This window comes from Urocitellus parryii, unplaced genomic scaffold (genome assembly GCF_045843805.1).
Source record: "Urocitellus parryii isolate mUroPar1 unplaced genomic scaffold, mUroPar1.hap1 Scaffold_127, whole genome shotgun sequence".
NCBI classification, from domain to species: Eukaryota; Metazoa; Chordata; class Mammalia; order Rodentia; family Sciuridae; genus Urocitellus; species Urocitellus parryii.
Genome location: NW_027551944.1, coordinates 399,041 through 425,668, shown reverse-complemented (window position 1 = coordinate 425,668; position 26,628 = coordinate 399,041). Strand labels below are relative to the sequence as shown.

Here is a 26,628-nt window from a genome sequence, read left to right as displayed (position 1 = left end):
ACTCCAATAGGCATGTGACTCATGGCAGGTCTAAACAGAATTCACGCATCCATCCTGCTGGGGAGGGGTGTGCCCTCTGTGCAGAGAACATTCCAGCCTGAAGGATAAAAGGGACCCAGAGCCTCAGTAGGAAAGGGCTTGGCCTGTTTGGGCTCCAGAAAGAAGCTGGAGGCCTGGGGTGTGGCTCAGTGGGGCACTTGCAGCCTGAGGCCTGGTTAATCCCGGCACTGCCCCAGACAAAACAGGACACAACAGGGTCAAACACAAGAGGTGGGAGCCAGTGACAGAGAGGGACCTGCTCTTTTAACAGGCTGCTCTCCTGAGGACAAGAGGTGGAGGGGAGGGGGCTCTCCCAGCTGCCCTGAAGAGAGACACTGGGGCCTATGGGCCTCGCAGGCCCCTTCGCACCTCATGGGGACAATCTGAGCTCAAAGCATATCACTGTCTCTGGCATCCTCACTGTCGCCCATACCTGATGGTTACCAAGACAGAAGAAGAGAGAGTACATTGTAGGTCTTATAGACAGAGAAACAGAGAAATGACCTACTCCTTTTAAAGACAGGTAGAGTCAGGCTGGGCTTGGTGACCCACACCCCAGAGACTTGGGAGGCCAACACCTCAATTGTCGTGTAGGCCACCGTGTTTGTGGTACCTAGTTACAACAGTCCTAGTAAACTAATACCCTCTGGAAGGAGAGGAAAGCCTGTGTGAGCACCCCCATGCAGACCTGAAGCTTCCTAGAGGAGGTGATGGTGAGTGGAGCACTGAAAGATGGTAGGAGTTCACCAGGTGGGGAAGTCAGAACATTCTAGGCAGCAGGAAGAACGCATGTAAAAGCCAGGGGAGGCTGTTTTTCGGACCTCTTTGAATTTCCTGCCTGCCCTGCCCAAGCATCGGAGATCCAGAAACTCTTTTGCTCTGAGATAATGGAAAGATGACGTTGACCAGGGAGCCCCTTGGGCCCAGGCCATGAGATGCATCATTCTCACGGGTAGGGGGTGCACACAAGCCTGTCCATGAAGCCCGGCTGGCTGGGGGGGGGGGTGCCGGCTGGGTGGGTGCAGGCAGGAGGAAGCTCCAGCTGTTCCTCAGGGTCCAAAGCCTCTTCCTAGTGAGGCTAGGGTGGGCCGCTCTGGGCTGGCTGGGGCTTTCTTGTGGTTCCAAAGGATGCACAGCACCCTGGAAGGACACTCAGACACAAGTGGCTCTCGATACAAGTACTTTATTTTAATTACAATAGTGCCACACAAAACTACAGTAGCACGAAACATAATACAAAAAATAGATTCCCACCTCCAAACCCCACATCCATGTGCCCACATAGAAGCAAGCCCGAGGCTCCCCTGGTCTTGGGAGTGCAGCTGCCCATCTCCCCTTGGCCTTGACACTGTGGAGGGGCAATGGGAGTGGGGACGCTGCCTCTGCGTGGGCCTGGACTTCTCCCCCTGTCCCGCACATCCTGACTGGGAGTGCCATCTCCATTCCCTCTGGCTAGACTCCAGGCCAAGACACTTGTGTCTGGCTGGTAGTGCTGACAGTTTCCTGGACCACCCTTCCCTGGGGAAGGCAGGAGGGTGGGGCAGCGGAGGCACAGGGATGGAAAAGGCCCAACTCCCAGGTGGCTGGCTCTAGCTCCTTCCCTGGTTCCTTCTTCTCTTTCTCCCAAAGAGCTCCCAGGCCTTGAACTTGTTTGTGAGGAACAGGGGCCTCACCTGGAGCCCACTCACAAGCCTCCTGCTGACCCAAGCTGTCTGTGCCTCTTGGACAAGGCTTCCTAGGTAAGGGGCGCGCCATGGGCAGGGCCTGGTCTCTCACAGGAGCTGCTGTGCAGCTGCAGTTGGTTCCACCTACCTGGTGGAGCCTGAGCATCCACTGTTGGGAGGAGCTGTGGCCTCTAGGAAGGGGTGACCTTCTTGGTCTCTTGACTCCACGGGCCAGACTGCGCTGAGGAACCCTTCCCTTAGCCTCCTGTCTAAGGAGGGGAGCCTGTCCAGCTGCAGGGGACGTCCTGATCTAAACCAGTGGGCCTTGATGGCTGGAGCCCAGGGCGAGGGCAGCAGCATCTACCTTCTACTACCCAGAGCACAGCCCTGCAGGCCAGAGCTCCTGGGGGCTGAGACATGGCCCTGTGAGCATCAGGAGTGGGAGTATGGCCTTGGGTTCCAATCAGGGCACTTGGGGGCTCCACTGAGGAGGCCAGGGGCCACTGGGGCAGGGGTCATCTCCTCAGCACGGCCCAGGCCGCAGCCTCAGATAAGGCACTAGAGAACTGGTCTGGAAGCTGACCAGGCTGGGGGCTGAGGACGGAGCTCAGGGGAGGATCTGGACCCTTCTGCAGACAAGAACGACAGTCTCTTTCTTCCTTCCCTTGGGGGAGAGAGATCCTGCAAGGCAGAGCCCAGAATGGCTGGGGTGGGGAGTTGCTACAGAGAAGCAACAGGTCCCGCGGGGTGACCCGAAGAGGAAGGGCCAAAAGAGAAGGTCTATGGGCAGCTGCATGTATCTGGTGCTGGAGGGCCCTGTGCTCCAGATCCAGGGCCCTCAGAATATGCTGGGGACCCTGACCTGGCTTCATCTGCCATAGCCATCAGTCCTCTGCTGTGACTGTGGGGATGAGATCTTCCTTGCTGGGGTTTCCATGGTTGAACTCTGGGGGCAGGGGCAGCAAGCTGAGAGCAGCAGGCCATGAACTGGGCCTCTGCCTGGCTCCCACATTTCCTGTCTGTGGGTGGCCATGCAGTAGTCACCACAGTCAGAGGATTTGCTTAGTGGCCTGGCGCAGGTGTGTGTGTGTCCCTGCCTCAGCCCAGCCTTGCAGTGAGGGGGTAAATCAGTGGGGTTTCCTTGTCCACATGTTATTTAGGAAAAAAGAAGAAAACATAATAAATATAACAATCCTTCCCACAAAAAAAAAGTGTTTTAAATGCATTTTTCCCTGAAGATTTCCAGTGTATTCCACAATGTTTAAAAAATAGTTTCCCCCCAAAATATATCTTAAAGCATTTGACACGGTGGTAATTGTGGTCTATGTGGTGCTGGATGTGGGCGAGGGGGCTGTGTCCCCCGGCCCTTGTCGCTGTGGGGCCCAGGCCTGGTGAGCCACCAGCCTGATACCCGAATGCCCGCTGGAGCTGGTGCACGCTGGGATGCCGGTCTGCACAGGGGAGCAACTCGGGTATGTGGAGGACCCCCACCTGGCCCAGTGCCGGCTGCAAACCCTCCAGTTCGGGGAAGGGGCCCTGGGCGGCCAAGGGGCTGGAAGGAGGGGCGGACTCGGCAGCCTCCCCTCGGGGCTCGTCCTCAGCCCCTTCCTCTCCTCCGTCTTGGCTCTCTGTGCTCTGCCCTTTACCAGATTTCACATTTGTGACGAGGGTTCATGGGTGACCCAAGGGGGCAGTGGAAGTGTTCTGAGAACTCTTTGGAATTGGAGAGGGAGCCGATGACCCTGAAGCGGGAGGGGCTGTGGGGGTCGGTGATGAGGCCTTCGTGGGAGCTCTCGGGCATACGGACAGAGTACCAGACCTTTGAGGGAACAAGGGGGAGAAGCTGGGGTCACTGTGCAGGGGTAGAATGAGCCCTCGCCTGGTGCTCACACCCCAAGGAGTCAGGAAGGCCCGTGGGTGGGTCGGAGGGGAGGCTGGTGTGCGCCTGTGCACCTCTCTGACGCAGGTGTCACCGAGCTGTGTCTCTTCAGCCAGAGCCGGGTCTCTGTCTGATGCCAACGTACCAGGCTGGGATTCTGCCCAAACTCTACTTTACAAATCTTGGATTTAGTCCAGATCTCATCTTTACTGGGCAGGACACTCTCTCGTGAAGCAGCTCTGGGAATCAACTGAAGGCCAACTCAAGTGCCTACCTGGTGGGTCTTGATTTCTTTCTCCCCCGGTTCTGGGGACTGAACCCAGGGCTGCTCTCTCACTGAGCTACATCCCAACCCTTTTCATTTTCTATTTTGAGACAGGGTCTTGCTAAGTTGCTGAGGCTGACCTCGAACTTGTGATCCTCCTGTCTCAGCTTCCCAAGGAGCTGGGATTACAGGCGTGCATTACCATGTCTGGCTATGTTAAGAAGTTTCTAGAACCCCAGAACCAGGAGGGGCCTACTCCACCACATACAGGATACTAGTATTCTTTCTTGGCCCTTTCTTGAATCTCTCTAATGACAGGAAGCTCACCTCCTCACAGGGTAATGACCTGAAGATGGTCTGATGAGTTAGGGAGCTGGTGATCGGAGGGGACCTGTACCTGTTCCCCTAAAGAACTCACCTGTGCAAACCCCAGGAAGAAGAGCTGGTCATTGGTGAGACCCAGCGTGGGCAAGGTCTGCTCCTCCCCATTCTTCTTTACCCAGTTCTGGTAAGCCTGGGAGGAGAGAAGGCCAGAGGTTGAGGGCAGCCAAGACATAGGGGCGAGGTGCTAGTGTGCAGGCCGGGGCTGGTTTCTGGGGTCTGGGCCTCGGCTCAGCCTGGAGGATCCCTCTTCTTTCTCTGCTCCCTCCCTAAAGGGGAGTGCAATCAACCCCAAGGCCTAAAACGCCATACAATGCCAATGGCTCTCCAATGTGCACTTTGGCGCCAGCCTCTTCCCTGATCTGGATATTCAACTGCCTTAGCTGGACACCCAAGGTCACATCCAACTCAGCATGGCACAGAGGAATAAGTCACACACACACGTACCCTCACCAAACCTGCCACCATACGATGGCACCACCACCTTCCTAGTTACTCAGGCTCAAATCCCAGAGTGCCCCCCAACTCTTCCAGCCAAGCCAAACACCCCAAATCTGACCCTCCTCACCCTTCCCTCTGTTCCACACGGCCTCTTGCCTGGGTAACCACACAACAGCTTCCAACGGGTCGCCCTGACTCAGAGGAACGGAGGACACAAGCCTGGTCCCCTCCTCATGTGGCAAACTGTCTAGGGCGGGTGTTGGCAGACCTCCTCTGTGAGGGCCGGAGTAGATGTTCCAGCTTTGGGGCTACCGGTCCCTGTTGAACTATCCTCCTCTGTATTCAGAGTGCAAAAGTAGCCACAGGCAACCTGTGGACACAGTGTGGCCAGGTCCCCCAAACCTACAGGGACAGGCTGGGGCTGGATTTGCCCACGGGCTGTGGGCTTGCAGACCTGCCTTAAAGAAGGATTTAGATAATGTCTCCTGTTTGACCCTGTAGTGGCTCCCACTGTCACCAGAATAGAACCAAGCTCCTTTCTCAGTGACAGAGGCCCTTGCTTCCCACTCCTTCCACCACCCCCTGCCCCTGGCCCTTTTTCCTTGGTGAGTTGCCAGGCTGCCTCTCGGGCCGGGACCTGTGTCTGAGTCACTTGCTTTCACCTCTGGCCACCTGAGGGTGTAGGTCAGGGGCTCAGAGCCAAGCCAATGAGCTCAGATGGTAGCCACTTACTCTAGACTAGGATCAGAACCCAGAACTGGCTCTGTGCTCAGTGTCCTCCTGGGCCCTGCTGCCCTACCTGGCAGTGGGTTCCCCCTCAAAGGTAAGAAGGGGCCGGCTCTGCAGGTGGACCCCACCCTGGCTCTCTCCCGGGTCTCTCAGGCAGGTGGTCTCTGAGCACAGGGCCTTGGGCACCCGGCTCAGGCTCTGCATCCACAGTCAGTGCTCATATCCTCCCCACCCCCACCGACAGATGAGGAAACTGAGGCACAGCACTCCTGCAGTTTGCCAGGCGTCTCTACGCTGACCTACTGATGAGGCATCTGGACAGATGTGGACCTGGACAGGTGCACAGGGGGAGCAGACCCACCCGATAGGTCGCCTTGAGGCCCCCATTGTCTGCGATGTTCTCCCCAAGGGTGTGGCGGCCGTTCACGGGCTCCCCATTCACGCTGTAGCTGCTATACTGCTCCACCATGGACTCCCTCTGCTGCTTGAGGAGTTCTTCCACCAGGGCTGGAGGTTCCTGTCCTTGTCATACTCCCGCCCTGTGGTCGGAGCGCAGGAGTGGCACCGTGGGACCTGTCCCTGCTATCGCTCTTCTCTCCCAGTGACAAGTGGGTTCCTCTGTCTGACCCCCACCCTCCAGCCTGCACAGGGACAGGATGCCCATCAGAGGGCCAGACCGAGTGGGAGAGGGTGGGGGAAAGTGGCCAGGCAGGCGGCTGAGCGGCTGTACAAAGGCTCGAGGCGTGGGGTGGATCTCCACTGGCCAAGGGCCTCGGATCCCAAGGAATGGAGGCCAGCAAGGGGCCAGTGGAGTTGACAGAATCAGGAGCACATGCCAGGCCTGGTCTCCAGGGTCTCTGCCACTTCCTTCTTGTCCCCAAGCAGGGGGCAGTTGAGGAAGACCCTGGACATTAGCTGCTGAGGAGGGTGTGACTTCCACGTCTCTGATTCCCACTGAGCACCGAGCACCCAGCACCCTCTAGAAGGTGCTAGCTATAGTCTTCACACGATCCTCTCCACCCCCACCTGGATCTGTTGCACCCATTTTGCAGATAAGGAGGCTTGGGGAATGACGTAACTTGCCGAGTTGTGAGCATTTGGCAAGCAGCTGAGCCAGGGTTTAGACTCTGGTCCTTCTCTCCAAAGGTAAGTCCCAGGGAGCAGAGGCAACGGGGCTAAGAAGCTGATGGGCTCTGTCTGGAGGGACCCCAAGGAACCTGTACCTTGATCATCAAAAGCGTGAGTCAGCTCATGGCCCACGACGACACCAATGCCACCAAAGTTTAAGGCCCTGGAGGGAGAAACGCAAAGTGAGAGCAAGGCCTCTGGCTCCTACCCTGTCATGTGGCCCTCACTTCTTGGGCCTGAGATTTAGCAGAGTCTCTCGGGGCTTTGTGGGACACAGCCCTAGAGACAGTGGGAGGCTGGGCAGTCTAAGGGAGCCAGCTGTGCCCTGTGGGTGACATGCTCGTGCTGGACACTCTAGAGGATCACTGTCCCCTCCCACAGACTAGCAGTTAAGCTTTAAAGCAAACGGAGCCTGGGAATGGGCCAGCACCTCTTCCCAAGCTCCACACGGTCATCCCAGGAGTCCAGCTTCTAGTACACTGCCCTCACCCACCAACTCCCTGGCTGTGACTGCTCTAAGCCACCGGCACAGCAGTATTTCCCACATGGGGCTCTTGACTGCACAACTGTGCCACGTTCCCCAGTTGCAGGAGCTTTCGGCCCCAGAGACCCCTGGAGGGAAGGCAGGAGACAGGGGCTGCTGCCCTCTGCACCCACGACGCTGCAATCCTAGGCCACCTGGCCACCGGGGCGCAGATGGCTCAGTAAGATGGCTGTCAGGGTCAGCTGCAGACACAGGGCTGGCTGAGGGGCAGGGGACCCATCGGGGCACCAGCACCAGAGATGGCCTACTTGGGCGAGGAGCGGGTGTAGAAGGGTGCCTGCAGGATCCCAGCCAGAAACACGATCTCATTCTTGGTGGGCGAGTAGTAAGCATTCACCATGGGCGGGGTCATGCTCCACCTGCAAGCAACAGGTGCAAGAGAGCCCAGGCGGTGGGCGGAGTGGAACTCCAGTGGGTTCTCCTTGACCCAGGCCCAAGTCAGCACAAGGACATCGGGCAGCACTGTTTCTGAGGGGGAAACTAGAAAACACCTGAATGTCTATAAATCAGAGATGTCACCTCAGAGGGTGCCACACCAAGGCACTCACAGACAGCAAGAGGGACCATCAGATATTGAATTGAGGTTATTTTTGAGGCTTGAAATGTGTCTAGAAACTGTTCTAAGGTGTGGTCTGTGGACAGTCCCCAAGATCCTCTGGTTTATGATGTCAAAACTATCTTCATTATAACATTGAGACACTTTGCCTCTGCCACTTGTTGAGATGTGCATCAAGGTACAAAAGCAACCGTGGATGACACTGCTGCCGCCTGGGCAGGGAGCCAGGCAAGTCCTAGCAGCCACCTCTCCTTCCCCAGAAGGTGCTCCAACCAAAACAAACCAGCCAGTCATTTTCATTGACAACACCCAGGAAAAAGTAGCCTAACTATTAATTCCATTAAATCTCGGCCCCCAAGTACCAGTCTTTAATATCCCGTGTGACCAATGGGGAAATACCCACGTGGTGCTTCAGGCCTCTCTCATCCTCTTCGGATGACTGACCAGCCATGGAATTTTGGACTTGGGCAACTAGGCAGACATGTTCTTGAAAATGAAAAGGGAAGCTTAGCACCTCAGGGTAAATAATTCACATTTTGTCATTTATTACCAATGATAAAAATGTGAGGTTTCAAAAAAAACTAAAGTTTTAAAGAAAAATTAAAATTTTGGAAAACTTGTATTGACCATCATGAATTTGATAGTACTTTAAGACTTTTCTCAGGAGGTCAACTATGATGTTAACTAATGTGAAAAAAAATTTTTTTTGGCTGCAGTATATGAAAGTGGAAAATCTGTAAATCTTAGTGGAACCACAATTTTTTTTCTTTTCTGTTTTTTTTTTTTTCATACTGGGGACTGAACCCAGGGTGTGTAACCACTGAGCCACATCCTCAGCCCTTTTTAATATAGTATTTAGAGACAGGGTCTTGCTGAGTTGCTTAGGGCCTTGCTAAGTTGCTGAGGCTGGCTTTGGACTCATGATCCCTCTGACTCAGCCTCCTTAGCTGCTGTGATTGCAGGCATGTGCTACCATGCCTGGCAAAACGCTATTTTCCAAAGGACCAATGCATGAGGCCATGATTATGTAAAAAATCCAAAAAGTGCAAGACAGATCAATGATTTTAGTGTACAGGGTATGAAAAGTTCATGGATAAGTTTTCAGATTTTTCATATTGTATTTTTTGGGGGGCGCAAGGAGGCTAATGGGGATTGAACTCAGGGCACATGACCACTGAGCCCCAGCCCAGCTCTATATTGTATTGTATTTAGAGACAGGGTCTCACTGAGTTGCTTAGTACCTCACTTTTGCTGAGGCTGGCTTTGAACTTCTGCCCATGCCTCCTGAGCCACTGGGATTACAGGTGTGCACCACCACGACTGGTTCAGATTTTCCACACTGCATTAATCTTTCCTTCCTTGGGGACTGAACCCAGGGGTGCTCTATCACTGGGCTTCATCCCTTGCCCTTATTTTTTACTTTGCTAAATTGCCTAGGTTGGCCTTGAACTTTGGCTCCTTCTGCCTCAGCCACCTGCGTAGCTTGGGTTGTAGATGAATACTGCTGTGTCTGGCTAGAAGACAAGTTTAAGTGAAAAATTTTAATCTAAAATTTAAAAAGCCAGGTAAATTGGCAGTAGTGTCTGTGCCATATTCTGAAGGTGAAGGCCCACCTACCTTCTTGTTTATTAGGGGGACCCTGGTTGACAATGGAAAACTTGGAGGAAAAGGATGTTTGAACCTCCATTGCCCACAAGAGGGCGCCAGAGGCAAAGAGGACTCGTTCTGACTTTTGGTAAGATTTATCCTGTTTCAGGAGTGGAGGGACTAGTACTGGGCTGACTACATCTAAATTTCCTGGGGAGACCATTTTAAAAAGAAGGGTCTTTCTCCAGATTATTCTGACTTAAGATCTGGGGTAGAAGTTAGGCTATGGCCAGGTGCAGTGGTGCCCAACTGTAATCCCAGCAATTTGGGAGGTAGAGGCAGGAGGATCACATGTTCAAGGCCAGCTTCAGCAACCTAGTGAGGCTCTCAGCAACTTAGTCAAACCCTGTCTTAAGATAAAAAATAAAAAAAGGCTGGGAATTTAGCCCAGTGATAAAGCACTCCTGGGTTCAATCCCCAGGAACTCCCTACCCCCGCTGCAAAAGCCCCCACAACCAAACACCACCATAACAACAACAACAAAAAAAAACTTCAGGAGGCAACCCCCACACCCTCACCCACATTTTTGGCAGTGCTGGGGAGGGAACCCAGGGTCTCAAGTACTAGGCTGTACTCTACCACTGAGCTACACCCTCATCCTAGGGAAATATCTTTGAAACTGCTCCCTAAGGGACACTGATGCACAGTGGGATTTGCAGTGTTTTCATGTGCTTGGTTATCAGCGCCCATCTAGAACCTTCCCCAGCTCTCAGGGAGACAGTGGGAGAAACCACCGCTCCTGTTTGTGAGGAGTTATGGGACATTCACCCATGCGGAGGGCCTCCTCTCAGGGCCTGGCTCTCCCCAGTTCCCACACTGGATTGCTTCAATGACCCCAGAACCAGTTCCCTTCCCTTCTACTTCGAAGATAATGAAATGAAGGCTCTGAATGCGAAGGCCATGAAGCTGGGATGTGGCGCCAGGCCTCCTCGGCCTCAGAGGCCAGGTTCACTCTGCCAACAGGCTGGGCACTGCGGCACACAGACTGGGGCCAGGATGGGCTCTACTCTGGCTTTTTTTGCAGAGGGTTCTGGGGATTGAACTCAGGGGCACTCGACCACTGGGCCACATCCCCAGTCCTCTTTTGTATTTTATTTAGAAACAGGGTCTCACTGAGTTGCTTAGCGCCTCGCCGTTGCTGAGGCTGGCTTTGAACTTGCGATCCCCTTGCCTCAGCCTCTTGAGCTGCTGGGATTACAGACATGTGCCACCGCACCCAGTGGCTTTTGATTTCTTAATTTGAAAAGAGGGCCAATGTGACAGTCACACCTGGCACCTGACAGTGGGTGGGGAAGGCAAGCTCAGTGGGGTGCATCCCCATGGTGGGGAACCAAGGCCTTCCTGGCCGGGCCTGGGGGACTCACTCGTCTCTGTTGGGGGCTTTCCTGAGCTGGTCAGCGGTGACCCTCCATGAGAAGTTGAAAAATCGCATGGCGTTCTCGAAGTAGAGGTCTGGAACTGCCGTGTATTGAAGAAAGAAGCAGAGACACAGGATGAGAGCACGCCCAGAGGAAACTCAGAAACTCAGACCCCTTGAGGTGAAGGGATGGGTCGGCAGGACCAGGGCCAGAGTGTGGGCTGGAGCTGCAGGCTCCACCCCTCCGGAGGCCTCTAACCTGCTGGGCCCAGCAACAACTGTCTCCTTCAGGCGCCTGACAGTGTCACAGTGCTGCAGGATGCCCCGGCAGTGGTTCCCTTGGGCAAGAAGTATCTCCATCACTGTCCTGCAGGACTGTGACGATGGGTGTGTTCTCCCTGTGTTCTATACCCACACTGGCCAATATGGTAGACTCTGGTGACAGGTGGCTACCGAGCATCTCAAATGTGCTAGTGTAATTAAATTTTAATTAACTTAAGTTTTGATGAATTAAATAGCCCCCCATGGCTGGTAGCTAACAAATTGGACAGCACAGATTTAATGAACCATGCTGGAGTCTAGCTCTGAAATGTCAGGGGACAGGTGTTATCACACCCCCACCCCTGGGCAAGGCCTCTCAGCTCCTGACAGGTGCAAAGCCCTCCCCCAGGTCCACTCCAGATCTTTACGGTGTACCCAAGGGCTGCTATAAAACACTGGGCCCTTAGGGGCAGGTCCCTGTCCTGTGGGCCCTTCCTGAGCTATCTCCAGGAGACTCTGGGTCTCGCATCATGATGACCCTGGGGTGTCTGAAATTATTCTTAAGAAACATGGCTGCGGAATGAGTCTCCTATTCTCAGAAGTAATTTTAATAGTCTTAGGTTTTAAATAGAACCATGATGAGAGGTTATTATAATTTCAAAAATGCCTGAATTTCAGAAATTTCACTCATGAGAAGATAGGAAACTATTATTTGGGGCAAAATCACAACCCACTTAAAGGGGTGATGTGCCGAAGGTTCTGGCAGCAAGCAGGGAGGCAGCAATCCCCCTCCACCTCAGCGGAGCGTCACCGTGCATTTGGGATGGCTGCCTCCTCGTTCCCATTCCCATCTCAAGGTCAAAATTTGAGGTCCGAGTTTTCTCTGAGGAGGTCGGGGTACAACCCTGAAGACAGGTGGCCGCTCTGGGGCAGGAGCGGGGGTGTGAGGGGCTTCACTTTCTACCCACCCCGTGGTGTTTTAGGGCCGTGATGCTGGCCAGCTGACCCCAGCCCTGTGGGCTCTGGGCTCAGGGTCAGGTGGTGCTGCACCTTTTAGGATCTGCTTCCCCAAAACCTTTTTTTTTTTTAAATTTTTTAGTTGTAGATGGACATAATATCTTTATTTTTTTATTTATTTAATGTGGTTCTGAGGATCGAACCCAGGCCTCACGTGTGTGAGGCAAGCACTCTGCCACTGAGCCAGCCCCAGCCCCCCTGACCCCCATTTTATGTAGTGCTTGGGTTGAACCAGTTGGAGTCATGATGCGAGGCCAGCGTTCTCCCACTGAGCTAATCCCCTGATGGCTGTCATGATGCCAGGTCAGCCTCCCTGCCTCCAGAAGCCCTGGGTGTCCCGCCCACCTTGGCCCCTCCCCAAGTGGGCACTTGGGATGGCAGGGCGTAAACCACTCACGTCGTTGAACACTTTGTCCAGTTCCTTGGGGTCCATAATGAAGTTGGGGTAGCCTATCACATTGTAGATGGCGTCCGCCTAGATGGGAGGGACACAGAACTGAGCACCCGCGATGCTGGCCAGCTGGCCCCAGCTCTGCGGGCTCTGGGCTCAGGGTCAGGTCAAGGGGCGGGGGATCAGGCACCTCCCCACTTAGGACTTTCACATCTCTTTTTGGAAACATTCCCTCCTTGCCTAACTTATCTTTTTTAAAAAAATATTTATTTTTTAGTTATAGGTGGATACAGTATCTTTTTTTTCTTTACTTTTATGTGGTGCTGAGGATCGAACCCAGTGCCTGACACAGGTGAGGCAAGTGCTCTACCGCTGAGCCACCACCCCAGCCCCCAGTTAATCTTTTGGGTTTCTGATTAAATGTTGCTTCCCCAAGGGAAGCTGCTATAGTCCAAATGTGTCCCCAAAGTTCAAGTGTTGGAACCTTTGGCAGGTGATGAGGTTCTGAGGCTCCGTCCCCCACCACTGGGGAACTGGGAGCTGTGGAGGGAGTGGGCACCACAGTGGCTTGGTCCACCTCTCTTGCGCGTGCTCTCCTGCCTGTCCACCTTCGGCCAAGAGATGTGTGACACTGGGCTTCAGGCTGTCCCCCCAGCCTGCTAGACTGGTCACAAGGCAGGACAGCATCCATGCGTGCCCAGGGGACAGGCTGGCCTCTCCTAGCCCTGCACTCTCTCTGCTGCTCTCGCCCGGTGCAGGAAGCCTGGGTGCCCGAGCTCCCGGGCAGCCTCACCTTCTCCTTGGCTGACTTCCGGGTGTCCTCATCCATCCACTTCAGCATGCTCAGGCTCTCCTCAAAGGCCTTCTTGATCTCCAGGATTATCTTGCTGGCCTGAGGAGACAGATGTTGCACCCTCAGCTCTGGGCACTGGCCCCCTGGATGCAACCAGTGGCCCAGGCATCATTTCAAAAGGTTAAAGACAGCAGCACAAAGTATTTATTACAAAGGAGGAATGAATATGTCATGCAGCATGGATGAGCTGGCAAAAAATTATATGAAGTGGAAGAAGCCCAATGTGAAAGTTTACGTGCGGTACGGTTCCGCTGTGAGAGCTATGCACAGCAGGCAAGCAGCAGGAATGGAACTCAAGTGGGGGTGCCTGGCTGGGGAGGGAGGCAGAGGACAGGAGTGACTGCTGATGGGCACAGGGGTGATGAGAATCAAGTTGATTGTGATTCCTGCACAAGTGAGAACATCCTAAAACCTCTGAAATGACGTGTGCACACTTTCAATTCCCGAGTTGTACGTGAGGTGAATCACATCTCAAAAAAACTGTTTCTAAAGTGCCTGGGTATAATGTGGCTGAAGACCACTCAGCCTGCTCACAGAGAGGATGTGGGGGAGAGCAGAGGGCGGCTTGGTGGGAGGCCTGTGTGCTCAACAGCTGGCTGGGCTGGAGGGTGTGGCAGCTCTGGTTTTAAAGGACATATAAATGGCAATAGCAAAGGTGAGACTTTCAAAAGTAGAACATGTCTCAGATTTCAAATAAAAACGTTGGCTTCTAACCCGCCCACCTGACTCTCGCCGACGCAGAAGACGCGGTCGCCAGGGCTCAGGCACACGTGTGAGCCACCGCAGAAGGTGAAGGAGCAGCGCGAGGAGCTCAACGGTGCGCACGACGGACAGCCTCCTGCCGCGCTCACGTCCCCCAGAGGCCGCCCACCGCGCATGGCTCTGCGGGGAGGCCGGGGTTCTCAGCCCTCGCACCCCGCCGCAGCCCAAGGCGCTTCCGGCCCCGCCCGCAAGCCCCGCCGCTCCCCCGCAGCCGCAGCCGAAGGCGCTTCCAGCCCGGCCCCGCGCGCGCTTCCGGCCCCGCCACCCGCCCACCTGACTCTCGCCGCGCCGCCGCCTGCCCACCTGACTCCCCGACGCAGAAGACGCGGCCGCCAGGGCTCAGGAACACGTGCGCGCCGCCGCACCGCAGAAGGTGAAGGAGCAGCGGGACGCGCGCAGCCGCTGCACCGAGGTGCGCAGGAGGAACAGCCTCCTGCCGCGCTCAGGTCCCCCAGAGGCCGCCCACCGCGCATGGCTCTGCGGGGAGGCCGGTTTCTCAGCCCGCGCGCCCCGCCGCTCCCGCGCAGCCGAAGGCGCTTCCGGCCCCGCCCCGCGCGCTTCCGGCCCCGCCCCCCGCCCACCTGACTCTCGCCGCGCCGCCGCCTGCCCACCTGACTCCCCGACGCAGAAGACGCGGCCGCCAGGGCTCAGGAACACGTGCGCGCCGCCGCACCGCAGAAGGTGAAGGAGCAGCGGGACGCGCGCAGCCGCTGCACCGAGGTGCGCAGGAGGAACAGCCTCCTGCCGCGCTCAGGTCCCCCAGAGGCCGCCCACCGCGCATGGCTCTGCGGGGAGGCCGGTTTCTCAGCCCGCGCGCCCCGCCGCTCCCGCGCAGCCGAAGGCGCTTCCGGCCCCGCCCCGCGCGCTTCCGGCCCCGCCCCCCGCCCACCTGACTCTCGCCGCGCCGCCGCCCGCCACCTGACTCTCGCCTTGCCGCCGCCACCCGCCACCTGACTCTCGCCGCGCCGCCGCCGCCCGCCACCTGACTCGCCGCGCCGCCGCCACCCGCCACCTGACTCTCGCCGCGCCGCCGCCGCCTGCCCACCTGACTCCCCGACGCAGAAGACGCGGCCGCCGGGGCTCAGGAAAACGTGCGCGCCGCTGCACCTTGGTGCGCAGGAGGAACAGCCTCCTGCCGCGCTCAGGTCCCCCAGAGGCCGCCCACCGCGCATGGCTCTGCGGGGAGGCCGGTTTCTCAGCCCGCGCGCCCCGCCGCTCCCGCACAGCCGAAGGCGCTTCCGGCCCCGCCCCGCGCGCTTCCGGCCCCGCCCCCCGCCCACCTGACTCTCCCCGCGCCGCCGCCCGCCACCTGACTCTCGCCGCGCCGCCGCCGCCTGCCCACCTGACTCTCGCCGCGCCGCCGCCGCCTGCCCACCTGACTCCCCGACGCAGAAGACGCGGCCGCCGGGGCTCAGGAACACGTGCGCGCCGCTGCACCGTGGTGCGCAGGAGGAACAGCCTCCTGCCGCGCTCAGGTCCCCAGAGGCCGCCCACCGCGCATGGCGCTGCGGGGAGGCCAGGGTTCTCGGCCCGCGCGCCCCGCCTCTCCCGCGCAGCCGAAGGCGCTTCCGGCCCCGCCCCGCGCGCTTCCGGCCCTGACTCTCGCCGCTCAGCCGCTCGCCCACCTGACTCTCGCCGTCACAGAAGACGTGGCAGCCGCGCCGCAGAAGGTGAAGGAGCAGCGCGACCGGGCGCAGCCCGCCCACAGGTACAGGTAGCACACGTGATGAGCATGGCCGGCGCCCGCTGCCGGGGAGGCCCGGCCGCCGCGCCGCGCCGCGCCGCGCCCCGCCGCGCCCCGCCGCGCCCCGCCCCGCCCCGCCCCGCCGCGCCGCACCCCGCCCCGCCGCGCCCCGCCGCGCCCCGCCCCGCCCCGCCGCGCCGCGCCGCGCCGCGCTCAATAATTAATTGAATTTTAAATGACCCATAAATTTTGAAGCAATTATCCTATAGGATAATTGCTTCAAAAATAGGATAATTGCTTCAAATAGGATAATTGCTTCAAAATTTATGGGTCATTTAAAATTCAATTAATTATTAGGTCTATAACATCTTACAAAGGACTGAAACAGATTTCTAATTATTTGAATAAAAGCAGTTTTAGAATTTGTTAACAGTTGGGAGATTTTTTAATTATATGTTTTTATATTTTTACTGACTCTAAAAACCCTGAAGGACTTTTTAAAAAGCCTGTGAAGGTAAAAAGATTATTTATGATAGTTGTTTGTGAACCCATTGTTTATTCAATGCGTTTTTATTGGGCCCCTCCCAGATGTTGCAGACAGAGGGAGTCTGCATTGACAGTGTCCAACCTGGTCTGATGAAACTTACAGTACAGATATCCTATGTTAAGTTATGTTAAGGGAAATAATTTCCAAGGCTATGTGGATCCGTTCCTAGAATAAGAAAGGAGAATAAAACAGCATATTTGGGCTGGGGTGGAAGCTCAATGGAAGAGTGCTTGCCTAGCATGTGTGAGGCACTAGGTTCAATTCTCAGCACCACATATAAATAAATGAAATAAAGATCCATTGACAACTAAAAATATTTTTTAAAAAGGTGAATAACTAGTGATTGACAGGACAGCACTTCATGGTCTGTAATCTCAAATTCACATCTTAAAACAAATGTGGCTCTCATGTGTGTTTTAAATACTATAGTGGATAACCAGGTTAATATGAGAATTGTTCTTTTCCATCATATTTTGGGGGAAAGTTGTCCTATATTTTGGTTCATTGGCTAGAAACCATCAGGAATCTTTTGTTAATCTGTGACTAAACTCTACAGTTTACCTTTTGAGTCTTTATTGTTAGGAACAGTGAGGAGTATATTGTTTAGATTAGTATTTTCTGTTCTCTGAATGGTGTACACATGTATGGCAAGGATGACGAGACTTTATCTTAATGTCTTACCTCTGTCATCTTTGTGGAACTTTTGTAACTTAAGGCTATTGCCATGTAACTAAAATCTGAATTCACATTATAATGTTTGTGTACATATGTTTTCAACTTGCAAAAAGTTTATCACTTTATTTGAGTATATTATGTCAATTTTGTTTTTATTTTTTATGTTTTTCCTTTTATTTAATATTGTACTCTGTCAATAATTTTTTTCTGGTTATATTTAAGTACATGTGAAGTAGGAGTAGTTAACGATTGAAATATGTATTTCTTGCTTAAAATTAATGTTTGTTTCAGCACAGGATGACAGTTGTTAAAATCTGATTGTTTGAGTACATAGGTCCTGTATTATTATGTGTCTAATTGTTGTAGTCCCAGACAATTTACTTATTTAGTGATGTTTAGTATTCTTCTTACATTGTTAAAACTCCAAAATATTATTGGTATAGACTGAAAAAGTAAGCAAAGCTTTGCACTGTATAGAATAAAATGAATCAAACTTTTCTCTCATGGGCAGTGGCAGAGGAATGAAGATAATGAGGCAGTGCTGTGCTGAGAAAGGAATATGATGAATAAAGCATAGTTTGAGTATTTATTTAAATACTTATTATCATTTATAAAGTGTTAATGCGAATTTAACATCATAAGTTTTAAACTAAAAAGCTGTAGATTTGCACTAGTGAAATAAAATTTCTTTTTCTTTTTTTTCTTTTTGCAGGATTTTGCTAATATAATGAAAATGCTAAGAAGCTTAATTCAAGATGGTTACATAGCCTTATTGGAGCAGCGTTGCCGAAGTGCTGCGCAGGCCTTTACAGAGTTGCTAAATGGTTTAGAACCTCAAAAAATAAAGGTAAAATTGCCAAATCATAGCTTGTTTATCAATACCAGTGCACCTCAGATGAATTTAGAAAAAATCAAGGCTTTAACTCGAATTTATATACCTTATACCTGGGCTGGGAGCAGGTGAATCTCCTCCAGGTTGTGGGGCACAGGTGATGATCCCAATTCAGAGTTTGTGATTACATTCAATGTATGATCCATGCTTATGTTCTCTTTTTGACCATTGTTGGGGTTATCAGAACCTTCTGGCCTTTCCTTTTATGAAAAGGAGTCTTTTAATAAAGCAAGAATTTGGACTCGCTTTTAGGTTGCATTTTTTTATCCAGCAAGAAGGAATTAATTAGATAAATGAGTAGCTTAAGCAAGATTGTGAAAGCAGATATCTTACTTAATCTGTTACTAACACATGCAAAAACACATGATTTTAATTAAAAATTATTCTAATTTATTATGAACTATGCCTTAAACAACTGACACATCGATTCTGTGTTTTATTTTTTTTAATTTTTTTTTAGTTGTAGTTGGACACAATACCTTTATTTTATTTATTTATTTTATGTGGTGCTGAGGATGGAAGCCAGGGCCTCGCTCATGCTAGGCGAGCACTCTACCGCTGAGCCACAACCCCAGCACTGATTTTGTGTTTTAAATACTTGATATGAATATAACAGTTTTGTATTTGCAAAATATATTTTCTAATTCTATTTGATCATTAATTCAATCATACTGATGAATGATGTTATTACACTTGTTTAGTGATGTTATTACACTGTTGTGGCTAGAAGGTTAATGTGATGTAAACTGGCAGATTTATGTTTAGATTTTTAACTAAAGCCTTTTTATTGACAGCAATTGAACCTGGCCATGATTAAATATGTATTAGTAGTATATGGACTTGCCATTTCTCTGCTTGGAATAGGACAGCCTGAGGTAAGATTGTAACACAGAGAACAAACAATTAAAATAGGATATTGGTTTTGTAAGATATATAAAAACTGTTTTTCCATTTTGGCTCATTTCCTTCTGTGTAATTTCTTGAAAGGCTGAAATAGCTAAATTTAAATAGTTTGTGCTTTTTTTTCTTTTTTTTTAAAGAAAACTTTGTATTCCTATTAGAAAAAAGTAATGCTTGCAGTACTGGGCTTCTACATCTTACTTACATAAAAAATAAAGAATCTAATGTATCATGGTAGGCAAATTGCAAAAACATAAAGTTGAAGGAAAAGAGCAGGTTGGAGAACACAAACATTGTGATAACACTAGTGTATAATTTCGTATAGAACAATACTAAATATTGTTTATGGATACCTCTGCATTTTGTAAAACTGAAAAAAAATCATGGACTACCCGTTTATCATATTTAAGATAATGACAACATTTATTGATAAAAGAGGGAATGGGCCTGAGGAAGTTAGAAAGGAGATGTCAACTTTGTGTTATGCTGTTTTATTAGAAAACTGAAGTAAACATGATCATGCTTAATAGCTCTTAGTTCTGGGTGATGAGTAGTTTGGTGTTTGGTTAATTCTTAAGTGGAGGATTCAGGTAATAGCATATGGTCTGCATGTAGGTGTGAGCTCTAGTGGTCCCCATTACTCATGCTCTTCTTTAACTTTCCTGGGATGCTTACTTACCTGTGCTTTTCAGTGTTATAACATTGTTTGAGGTTCTCTAGAATGATTTCAAGTATTATAACATATCCTTTCTGCCAACTTGGATGCTAAACTTCCCTGTTAAAATGAAAGTTCAACTCTAAATTGCTACCTAGTTAAGATCAAACTTGACGTTTATGTTTTACTCACTTCTGAGAATCTACAGTGCCTGAGGTTCATTTTCCTTGTTCTTGATGTGACAGATGGAATGCCTTCTATTAATTCCTGTCTAATTCTGTTTTATAATATATCAATGGAAACAGGACTTCATGATTTTAATTCTATCTTGACAGAATAATAAATTTCATGCTTTCCCTTATTGGAATTGAAGAAATAGTTTCTTATACTCATGATTTACTATAAAATAGACAAATTTTTTTAAAAAACTATGAATATGGTAGAATTTATGCATTTAAAAGATTTTCATCAGCATAGACCCTTAAGGAAGTCATGTGTTGACCACAGTCCAGCCCTTGTTTCAGACATTCTTGGGATGCCTCTAAAGGGCTATTTTTTTTTGGGGGGGGGGGCTATTTTTAAGATAGCTTTTGTCTAAGAGAGCAGTACTTAATAGGATGTAGATTACAATGTGTGTGCATGTGTGTATTTGTATTTGTGTGTTTTTTATCATGAATTTACATCTTATAGTATTAGCCAGCATGGGCCATCACTTTGTGTGTACAAAGAAACGTTTATATAGTTGGCTGTCTTATATTTTTGGCAAGGTTGGATTTGTTGAATTCCTGGGTTTCCATATGTTCATCTGATTAGCTACAGGAAATTTGTATAACTTCTAAGAAAATGAAATGCAGAGAATATAATTTTTCCATAAGAATTTTTTAATATACAGTTTTTTTAATATTACACGAAATAAATCAACTTTGGGGTGAAGTCTGTTTTAACATTTTTCTTCTTGCATAAGTGATTATTGTTCTCACCTTTATTAAAGGAATTATCTGAAGCTGAAAAACCAGTTTAAAAGGATTATTGAACACTACCCCAATGAGGGACTTGATTGCTTGGCCTATTGTGAAATTGGAAAAAGTATATTTAAAAAAAACCAGGTTAGTAGAAATGACATTAATTTCCAGGCTGATAAATTTGAAGTCTTAATGTGATGATGATCCTTTTTCTGGAATTATTTTGTTACCTTATGTGTGGCACACTATTATGATTGTGATTTACTTTGAGGAGCTGACATCTTAGTATCGATATTAAGTATTAAAGCAAGATCAATCAGTGCAATTCTTGATGCTTCTTAATTTTGTAATTCATAAGAAAGTCAGTAATAGAGTATTTAACATGAAGAATTTAATATCCATTTGTACATTTCATGTATAAATGGTGACTGAATTGATATAAATTAGTACTTTAAAATATGGTTTATACATTTTGATGTTAAGCACCTATTTCCAAAACAATTGTATGAAAGTGTTTTAAATAAAAGGTACATGTTAACATGATGTTAAATACATCATAAGTTAAGCATAAAAACCTTTCTGAATTTCTATTATAGTAGAAATCCTTATTCCAAGTTCAAAATACAACTTTTCTCTAAATGTTTTATTGCTCTTAGTCTTGTCTCCCCAGATTGCCTGTATGACCCTTACAGAACAGGATTGTGTCTTGGGCTTTAAAAAAAGAAATCTGTGTTTCCAACCACTTGCATTCAATATACATAGGTTACAGTATAAAGAAATAATTGTTCACTGATTGAAATATCTCTTATAATTTTTAATTTTCCTCATATTTTCATCTAACTTTTTAGGGAAAGTTTTTTATGAGATTCTTGGGAACCCAATCTTAGAGTGTGCCTGGAACCTCTTTGTAGATTTTTAAAGATTAAAGAAAATTCTTTTACTTCATGAAGTTAATTTTGAATTGGTCTGTAAGGATCAAGTAGTTACAAGGGAAATAGGATTTAGCAATCACCTTTATAGTAATAGCAAATGAAATTAATTTCAAAGTGTAGTGTAAATTGTTAGGACATACTTGTTTAATGCAACGGTGATATGCTGGTATTCACAAGGTCCAGGAAAGAAACATAAATGTGTAAAATCATGGAAATGTGGTAAACTGAAAAGTCTTTGCCATGTTGAAAGGCATTTACATTTTAATTCCTAAGTAATATGATGTGGGTAAAAGTCTAATAGCTGCTTTTTGGCATTGTAATGTACCATTTGTATCCTGCTATTGATAATTGTCTTATGGTGGATGGTAGTCTAGCTTTTCTACATATAAATCTTTTTTTTTTTCAATTTTTTGTCAGTGAGTTATTGGCTATTTTTTAAACTTTATTTTTATTTGTTTACTTTTATATGGTGCTGAGGATCGAACCTAGTGCCTCACGTGTGCAAGGCAAGCACTCTACTACCACTGAGCTACAACCCCAGCCCTACATATGAATCTTTACATATGTATAGGCAAAAATAAGTTTTTAAATTAGAAAATAGTTTCAAGATTGGAGAAAGCAGGGAATCTCTTTTTTTAGTCTAAAGAGAATAAAGCCCTCATTAACTTCATAATCTAATACTTCAGTATCTTTTTTTTTATTGTTGATTCCTAGGAATTGATGACTCTGGTATCTCTCTCTGTCTTTCCTTTTCAGCCTCTACACATACTTCATATGTGTGCAAATGTTTTCTTTTTTTTATTGGTTATTCACAACATTACAAAGCTCTTCACATATCATATTTCATACATTAGAATCAAGTGGGTTATGAACTCCTATTTTTACCCCAAATACAGATTGCAGAATCACATTGGTTACACATCCACATTTTTTTACATACTGCCATATTAGTGACTGTTGTATTCTGCTACCTTTCCTATCCTCTACTATCCCCCCTCCCCTCCCATCTTCTCTCTCTACCCCATCTACTGTAATTCATTTACCTCCATGTTTATTATTCCATTCCCCTCACAACCTCTTATTTTTTGAATGGAACAAAGTTGCATTTTAAAAGGAATAGTACGCACCTTACCATGATAAAGCCAAAGGCCAGGACACAGTTATATTTAGTTTATATTACTGTAATAGCAAGCAGCAATAAACCTTAGTTTTATTTAAAGGAAATTTAGTGTTCATTGAATACTTCCATCTGATGTTTTATTGAAGGTACTCCTACCAAGAAGCTCTAGGTCTTGTGAACTCTTGTAGTAAATGAAAATATCACATCACATCTTTTTCTTTTTTTTTTTTCCTAATTCTGATTTTAGATTCCTAGAAGCTCTCAATCACTTTGAGAAAGCAAAAACCTTGACTTATCGTCTTCCAGGAGTGTTAACTTGGCCCACCAGTAATATGATTATTGAAGAGTCTTAGCCAGAGAAAATAAAGGTAACAGTTTGTTTTTGAGAATGTTCCCTGCTAGCTATATTAAGTGATGCAGGTGTTGAAAGACAGACAGTAGTACTCTCCTCACAGTCCCTGACATGCATTCTCCCTTGAAAGAGAAACAATGACTTTTAATGCACTTTTCCTAGGTACTAGTGACACACCTTCCATTCATCATTACATTTTCCTTACAGCAGCCTTGAGAATTGTGTAGTATGATCATTTCCATTTTACAGTTTAGATAGGTGAAGTGATGAGCTCATGGTTAAGCATCAAGGAAGTGGTAGAGCTGGAACTTGAGTTCAGGCATTCTGACATTAGTGCATGTGTTATTAAGCAGGATGCTGTACTGGTTGTACTTAGAGGAAGGTACAGTATTACTGTTTTATTATATTAATATCATTATTGAGATGGTACCTGAGTTTATGAATTGAATTATGAATTTAGTGTCATTTCTGGAGCCATATGGATGCTTTACCAATTCTAGAAAAACTAATAAATTTTGTCTCATATACCAGAACTTGCTTTTGTATGAAGCTTTTAAAAGTACAGGGGCCAACTTTTACAACTTAATAGTAAAAAGAGAAATAATCGAATTTACAAGTATATAATAGACATATCTGCAAAGAAAATAGTGATAACCCATTAGTACAATATTGTTAACCATTAAGGAAATGCAAATAAAAACACAGTGAGATACTGGTTCACACTCTGAGGATATGCATAGATATTAAGTGTTGGCAAGGGGATGGAAATATTATAACATTCATACTTTGCTGGTTGTAATGTAAAATGGTGCAGCTGCTTTGGGACAACAAGACTGGCAATTCCTCAAATAGTTAAACATAGGGTTACCATGTGACACAGCATTTCCACTACTAGATTTGTACAAAAAAAGGAAAACATGTTCTCCCCAAAACTTGTACATGAATGTTTATAGCAGCACAATTCATAATAGCCCCAAAGGGGGAACAACCCAAGTATCCACTGATGAATAGATAAACAATAAGTACTGATATATGATACAACATGCATGAATCTTGCGAACACTGTACAAAATAAAAGAAGCCAGACACAAAGGTCACATGCTGTATGATTCTGTATATATGAAATATCCAGAATAGGCAAATCTGTATACAGAGACAGAAAATAGATTGTCTAGGTCTGGGCATTAGGGGAAAAAGATGAGGAACTGCTAATGGTATTGAGTTCCTTGTTGGACGATGAAAATATCTAAATTTAGATTGGTGATGGTTGTACAACATTTTGGATATATTAAAAGCCACTGAACTGTACTCTTATGTAAGTTTTATTATATTTATATCAACAAAGCTGTTACAGAAAAATAAAGCACAGAGATTATTAGATTTTCCTCTCATTATACCATATTGGGATGGAGATATACAAGTTATTGACAACAAAATCCAGTACTGAAAGCATGGTGTTAGTCTCTTGGGGGCTTCTAATTCTCTAGAGCATTAACAAATACATGTGACAGAGATAGATGAATGGGAGTGTTAGGATTTTAGATCAAGTTACATTGAGAAAGAGATGAATCATAGGATTTTCAGGCTTGCCGTAAGGCTTATTTTATCTTAATTGTTCGATTTCTCTTAATTCTTTCCTTTTTTTTTTCCTGCTTTCTGGGCAGTTCCTCCAAGACCTATTCTGAAACAGAAATGTTCTAGGTAAGATTTTTAACAATCAATCAGTAGTTTTTATATTGTCTCTTAGTATATAACTCTGTTAAATGCAGATTTCTAAATTGTGCTATTTTTTAAAATTGGCTGTGTAAACATATATAAATAAGTATTTTAAAAATTATTTTTATGGATATTTAAAACAGAACTAGCTTTAGAATGATTAAATACTGAAAATTTGAAAAAGTCACTATTTAGTGGTTGAACTTGTAAGTAAAATTATAACATTTCATGTTATGAAATTACTTATCAACAGATTTGGCATTTAACAAAAATTATATAGTTAGCTTTTGGCTTTCAATTTCAAAAGCATTTTTGCTTTTTTATTTTTCTCCACTTTAAACATTTTGAACCAATGACTATTTCTTACCTTGAAATACTTAGTGTATTGTCAAAATTATTCACCTCTGTATCTTTCTGTTCAGATCAAATAATTCCAATCCTTTTTTCTTTTCTTTTCGGTCCTGCTTCTTGTTTTTCATCCTAAAAAGTGATTTTTTTCTTATAATTTGTGACCAAGAAAAACCAAAAGAAAAGATGTATAGAATTATTTGTTGAAAAGGAATCAGTGTAACCAAATCAACCAAATTCCCATGTTGTTATTGGGGTGAAAATAATATTTTATTATGGGATCTTGCTTGCAGAGTACATGTACTATTCTTATTTACCCTACACAGTAATTTATATACATTATGTACATGGAAATAACATCTATACAAATTATACATAGCTTTCTTAATTAAAAGTCACAGCCTATTGCTTGGAGAATGTTTTCTATAGTAGGCAACAGAAAGTAGTTCATTGAGCAATTAACAAAGGTAAATTATCACTAATTGTAAATGTTTATCAGCCTAGAGAAGCTAAGACTGAAAGAAGACAGAAAATTGAAAAGAAAGATCCAAAAACAAGAAGCAAAAAAATTAGCACAAGAAAGAATGGAAGAGGACTTAAGAGAAAGTCATCCACCCAAAAACGAAGAACAGAAAGGTATGCAGAAGTCCAAACATGATAAGAATAGTATGCATTTGCTTAAACGTACAAATACAGAATTATAAGGCTCATATTATTATTTAATTGAAGTATAGATTTCAATTAGTATTTTCATACTATCACTAAAATATAGAATTCAGTTAGCGCGGCACTCCTACAGCCCTGAGTCCAGGGTCCTCTGCGGCTCACAGGAAAGGCTGAGCACGCACAGCGTGGGGGGGAGCCTCTTGCAGCCAGATGGAGGGCCAAGTGCCAGGCTTCTTAGTAGCCTTCCAGGCAAAGGGCCCACCAGAGGCGATGAGGACACGGGTGCTGGAGCAGGACTTATGGCAGTGCAGCCTGACAGGTAAGTGGGCTGCAGGAGAAGGGCCGCCCAGACGCACCACCTGGTGCACACCAGCTTTTCGCAAGCCAGGTCTCAAAGGAGGTTTTCCCGGGCGGGGCTTCCCCTCCACTGGTAGGGGGTGGGTGGAGCTCGGTGCAGGGCACTTCGTGGTAGCCTGGCGGTGGGCGAGGTGGGCGGGCACTCCAGCTGTGCGGGTGGTGCCCCTTGACACTTATAGCGGGCGGGTGTGGGGGGCGGGCGGCGGCGGGCCTGGGGGCGGCGGGGGGCGGGGCGGCGGTCCGGGAGGCGGGGCCAGGGGCCGGTGGGGCCTGGCGGCGTCTAGGGGCCAGACGGCCGCGGGCCAGGCGGCGGCGGGCCCTGCAGCGGCGGCGGGCCCTGCGGCGGCGGCGGGGGTGGGGGGGCGGGGCCCGGCGGCGGGGGGGGCGGGGCCGGTCGGGTGTGGGGGCCTGCGAGCCCGGCCAGGCGGCGCGAGGTCACAGGTGGGCGGTTGGCGGCAGTTGGCGGCGGCTAGCAGTTGGGCGGGCTGCTTTGGATGCTGCTCCCCAGCTGGGGTCCTCCACACAGTGTAGCAGGTGAGCAGGCCGGGGCTGCCTTCGGGGCAGAGGTCCCGGAGGCGGCGGGGGGGGGGGGGGGGGGGCGGGCGGCGGTCCATGAGGCGGGGCCGGCGCCGGTGGGGCCTGGCGGCGGCTAGGGGCCAGACGGCCGTGGGCCAGGCGGCGGCGGGGGGCCGGGCGGGTGTGGGGGCCGGCGCGCCCTGACCGGTCTGCGCATGCGCGAGCCTGGCCAGGCAGCGCGAGGTCACAGGTGGGCGGTTGGCGGCGGCTAGCAGTTGGGCGGGCTGCTTTGGATGCTGCTCCCCAGCTGGGGTCCTCCACACAGTGTAGCAGGTGAGCAGGCCGGGGCTGCCTTCGGGGCAGAGGTCCCGGAGGCGGCGCGGGGGGGGGGG

General features: G+C 48.7%; 2 protein-coding genes and 1 pseudogene across 3 annotated transcripts in view; 1 reads left to right on the top strand and 2 right to left on the bottom strand.

Annotated features, from left to right (window-relative positions):
- Nucleotides 1-7,339, bottom strand: part of LOC144251622 (flavin-containing monooxygenase 5-like) — a 60,794-nt gene extending 53,455 nt beyond the window's left edge. For both annotated transcript variants that reach the window (XM_077794447.1, XM_077794446.1), the window contains exons 1-4: nucleotides 7,319-7,339; nucleotides 6,622-6,689; nucleotides 5,760-5,937; nucleotides 4,266-4,361 (exon numbers count right to left, since the gene is read on the bottom strand). In XM_077794447.1, coding sequence (XP_077650573.1) covers nucleotides 4,266-4,361; nucleotides 5,760-5,867 — 204 coding nt within the window. In that variant the 5' untranslated portion in view covers nucleotides 5,868-5,937; nucleotides 6,622-6,689; nucleotides 7,319-7,339. The remainder of the gene's footprint in view (nucleotides 1-4,265; nucleotides 4,362-5,759; nucleotides 5,938-6,621; nucleotides 6,690-7,318) is intronic.
- A 1-nt stretch (nucleotide 7,340) lies between these two features.
- On the bottom strand, nucleotides 7,341-14,441 carry LOC144251624 (uncharacterized). The gene is made up of 6 exons (XM_077794448.1): nucleotides 14,218-14,441; nucleotides 13,875-14,034; nucleotides 13,093-13,191; nucleotides 12,306-12,383; nucleotides 10,638-10,731; nucleotides 7,341-7,429 (listed from the first exon to the last, which is right to left on the bottom strand). The coding sequence occupies exons 1-6, from the start codon at nucleotides 14,385-14,387 to the stop codon at nucleotides 7,419-7,421; spliced, it is 612 nt and encodes a 203-aa protein (XP_077650574.1). The 5' UTR covers nucleotides 14,388-14,441; the 3' UTR covers nucleotides 7,341-7,418.
- Nucleotides 14,442-15,544: 1,103 nt separating this feature from the next.
- LOC144251621 (transport and Golgi organization protein 1 homolog) overlaps nucleotides 15,545-26,628 on the top strand; it is a 100,982-nt pseudogene continuing 89,898 nt past the window's right edge.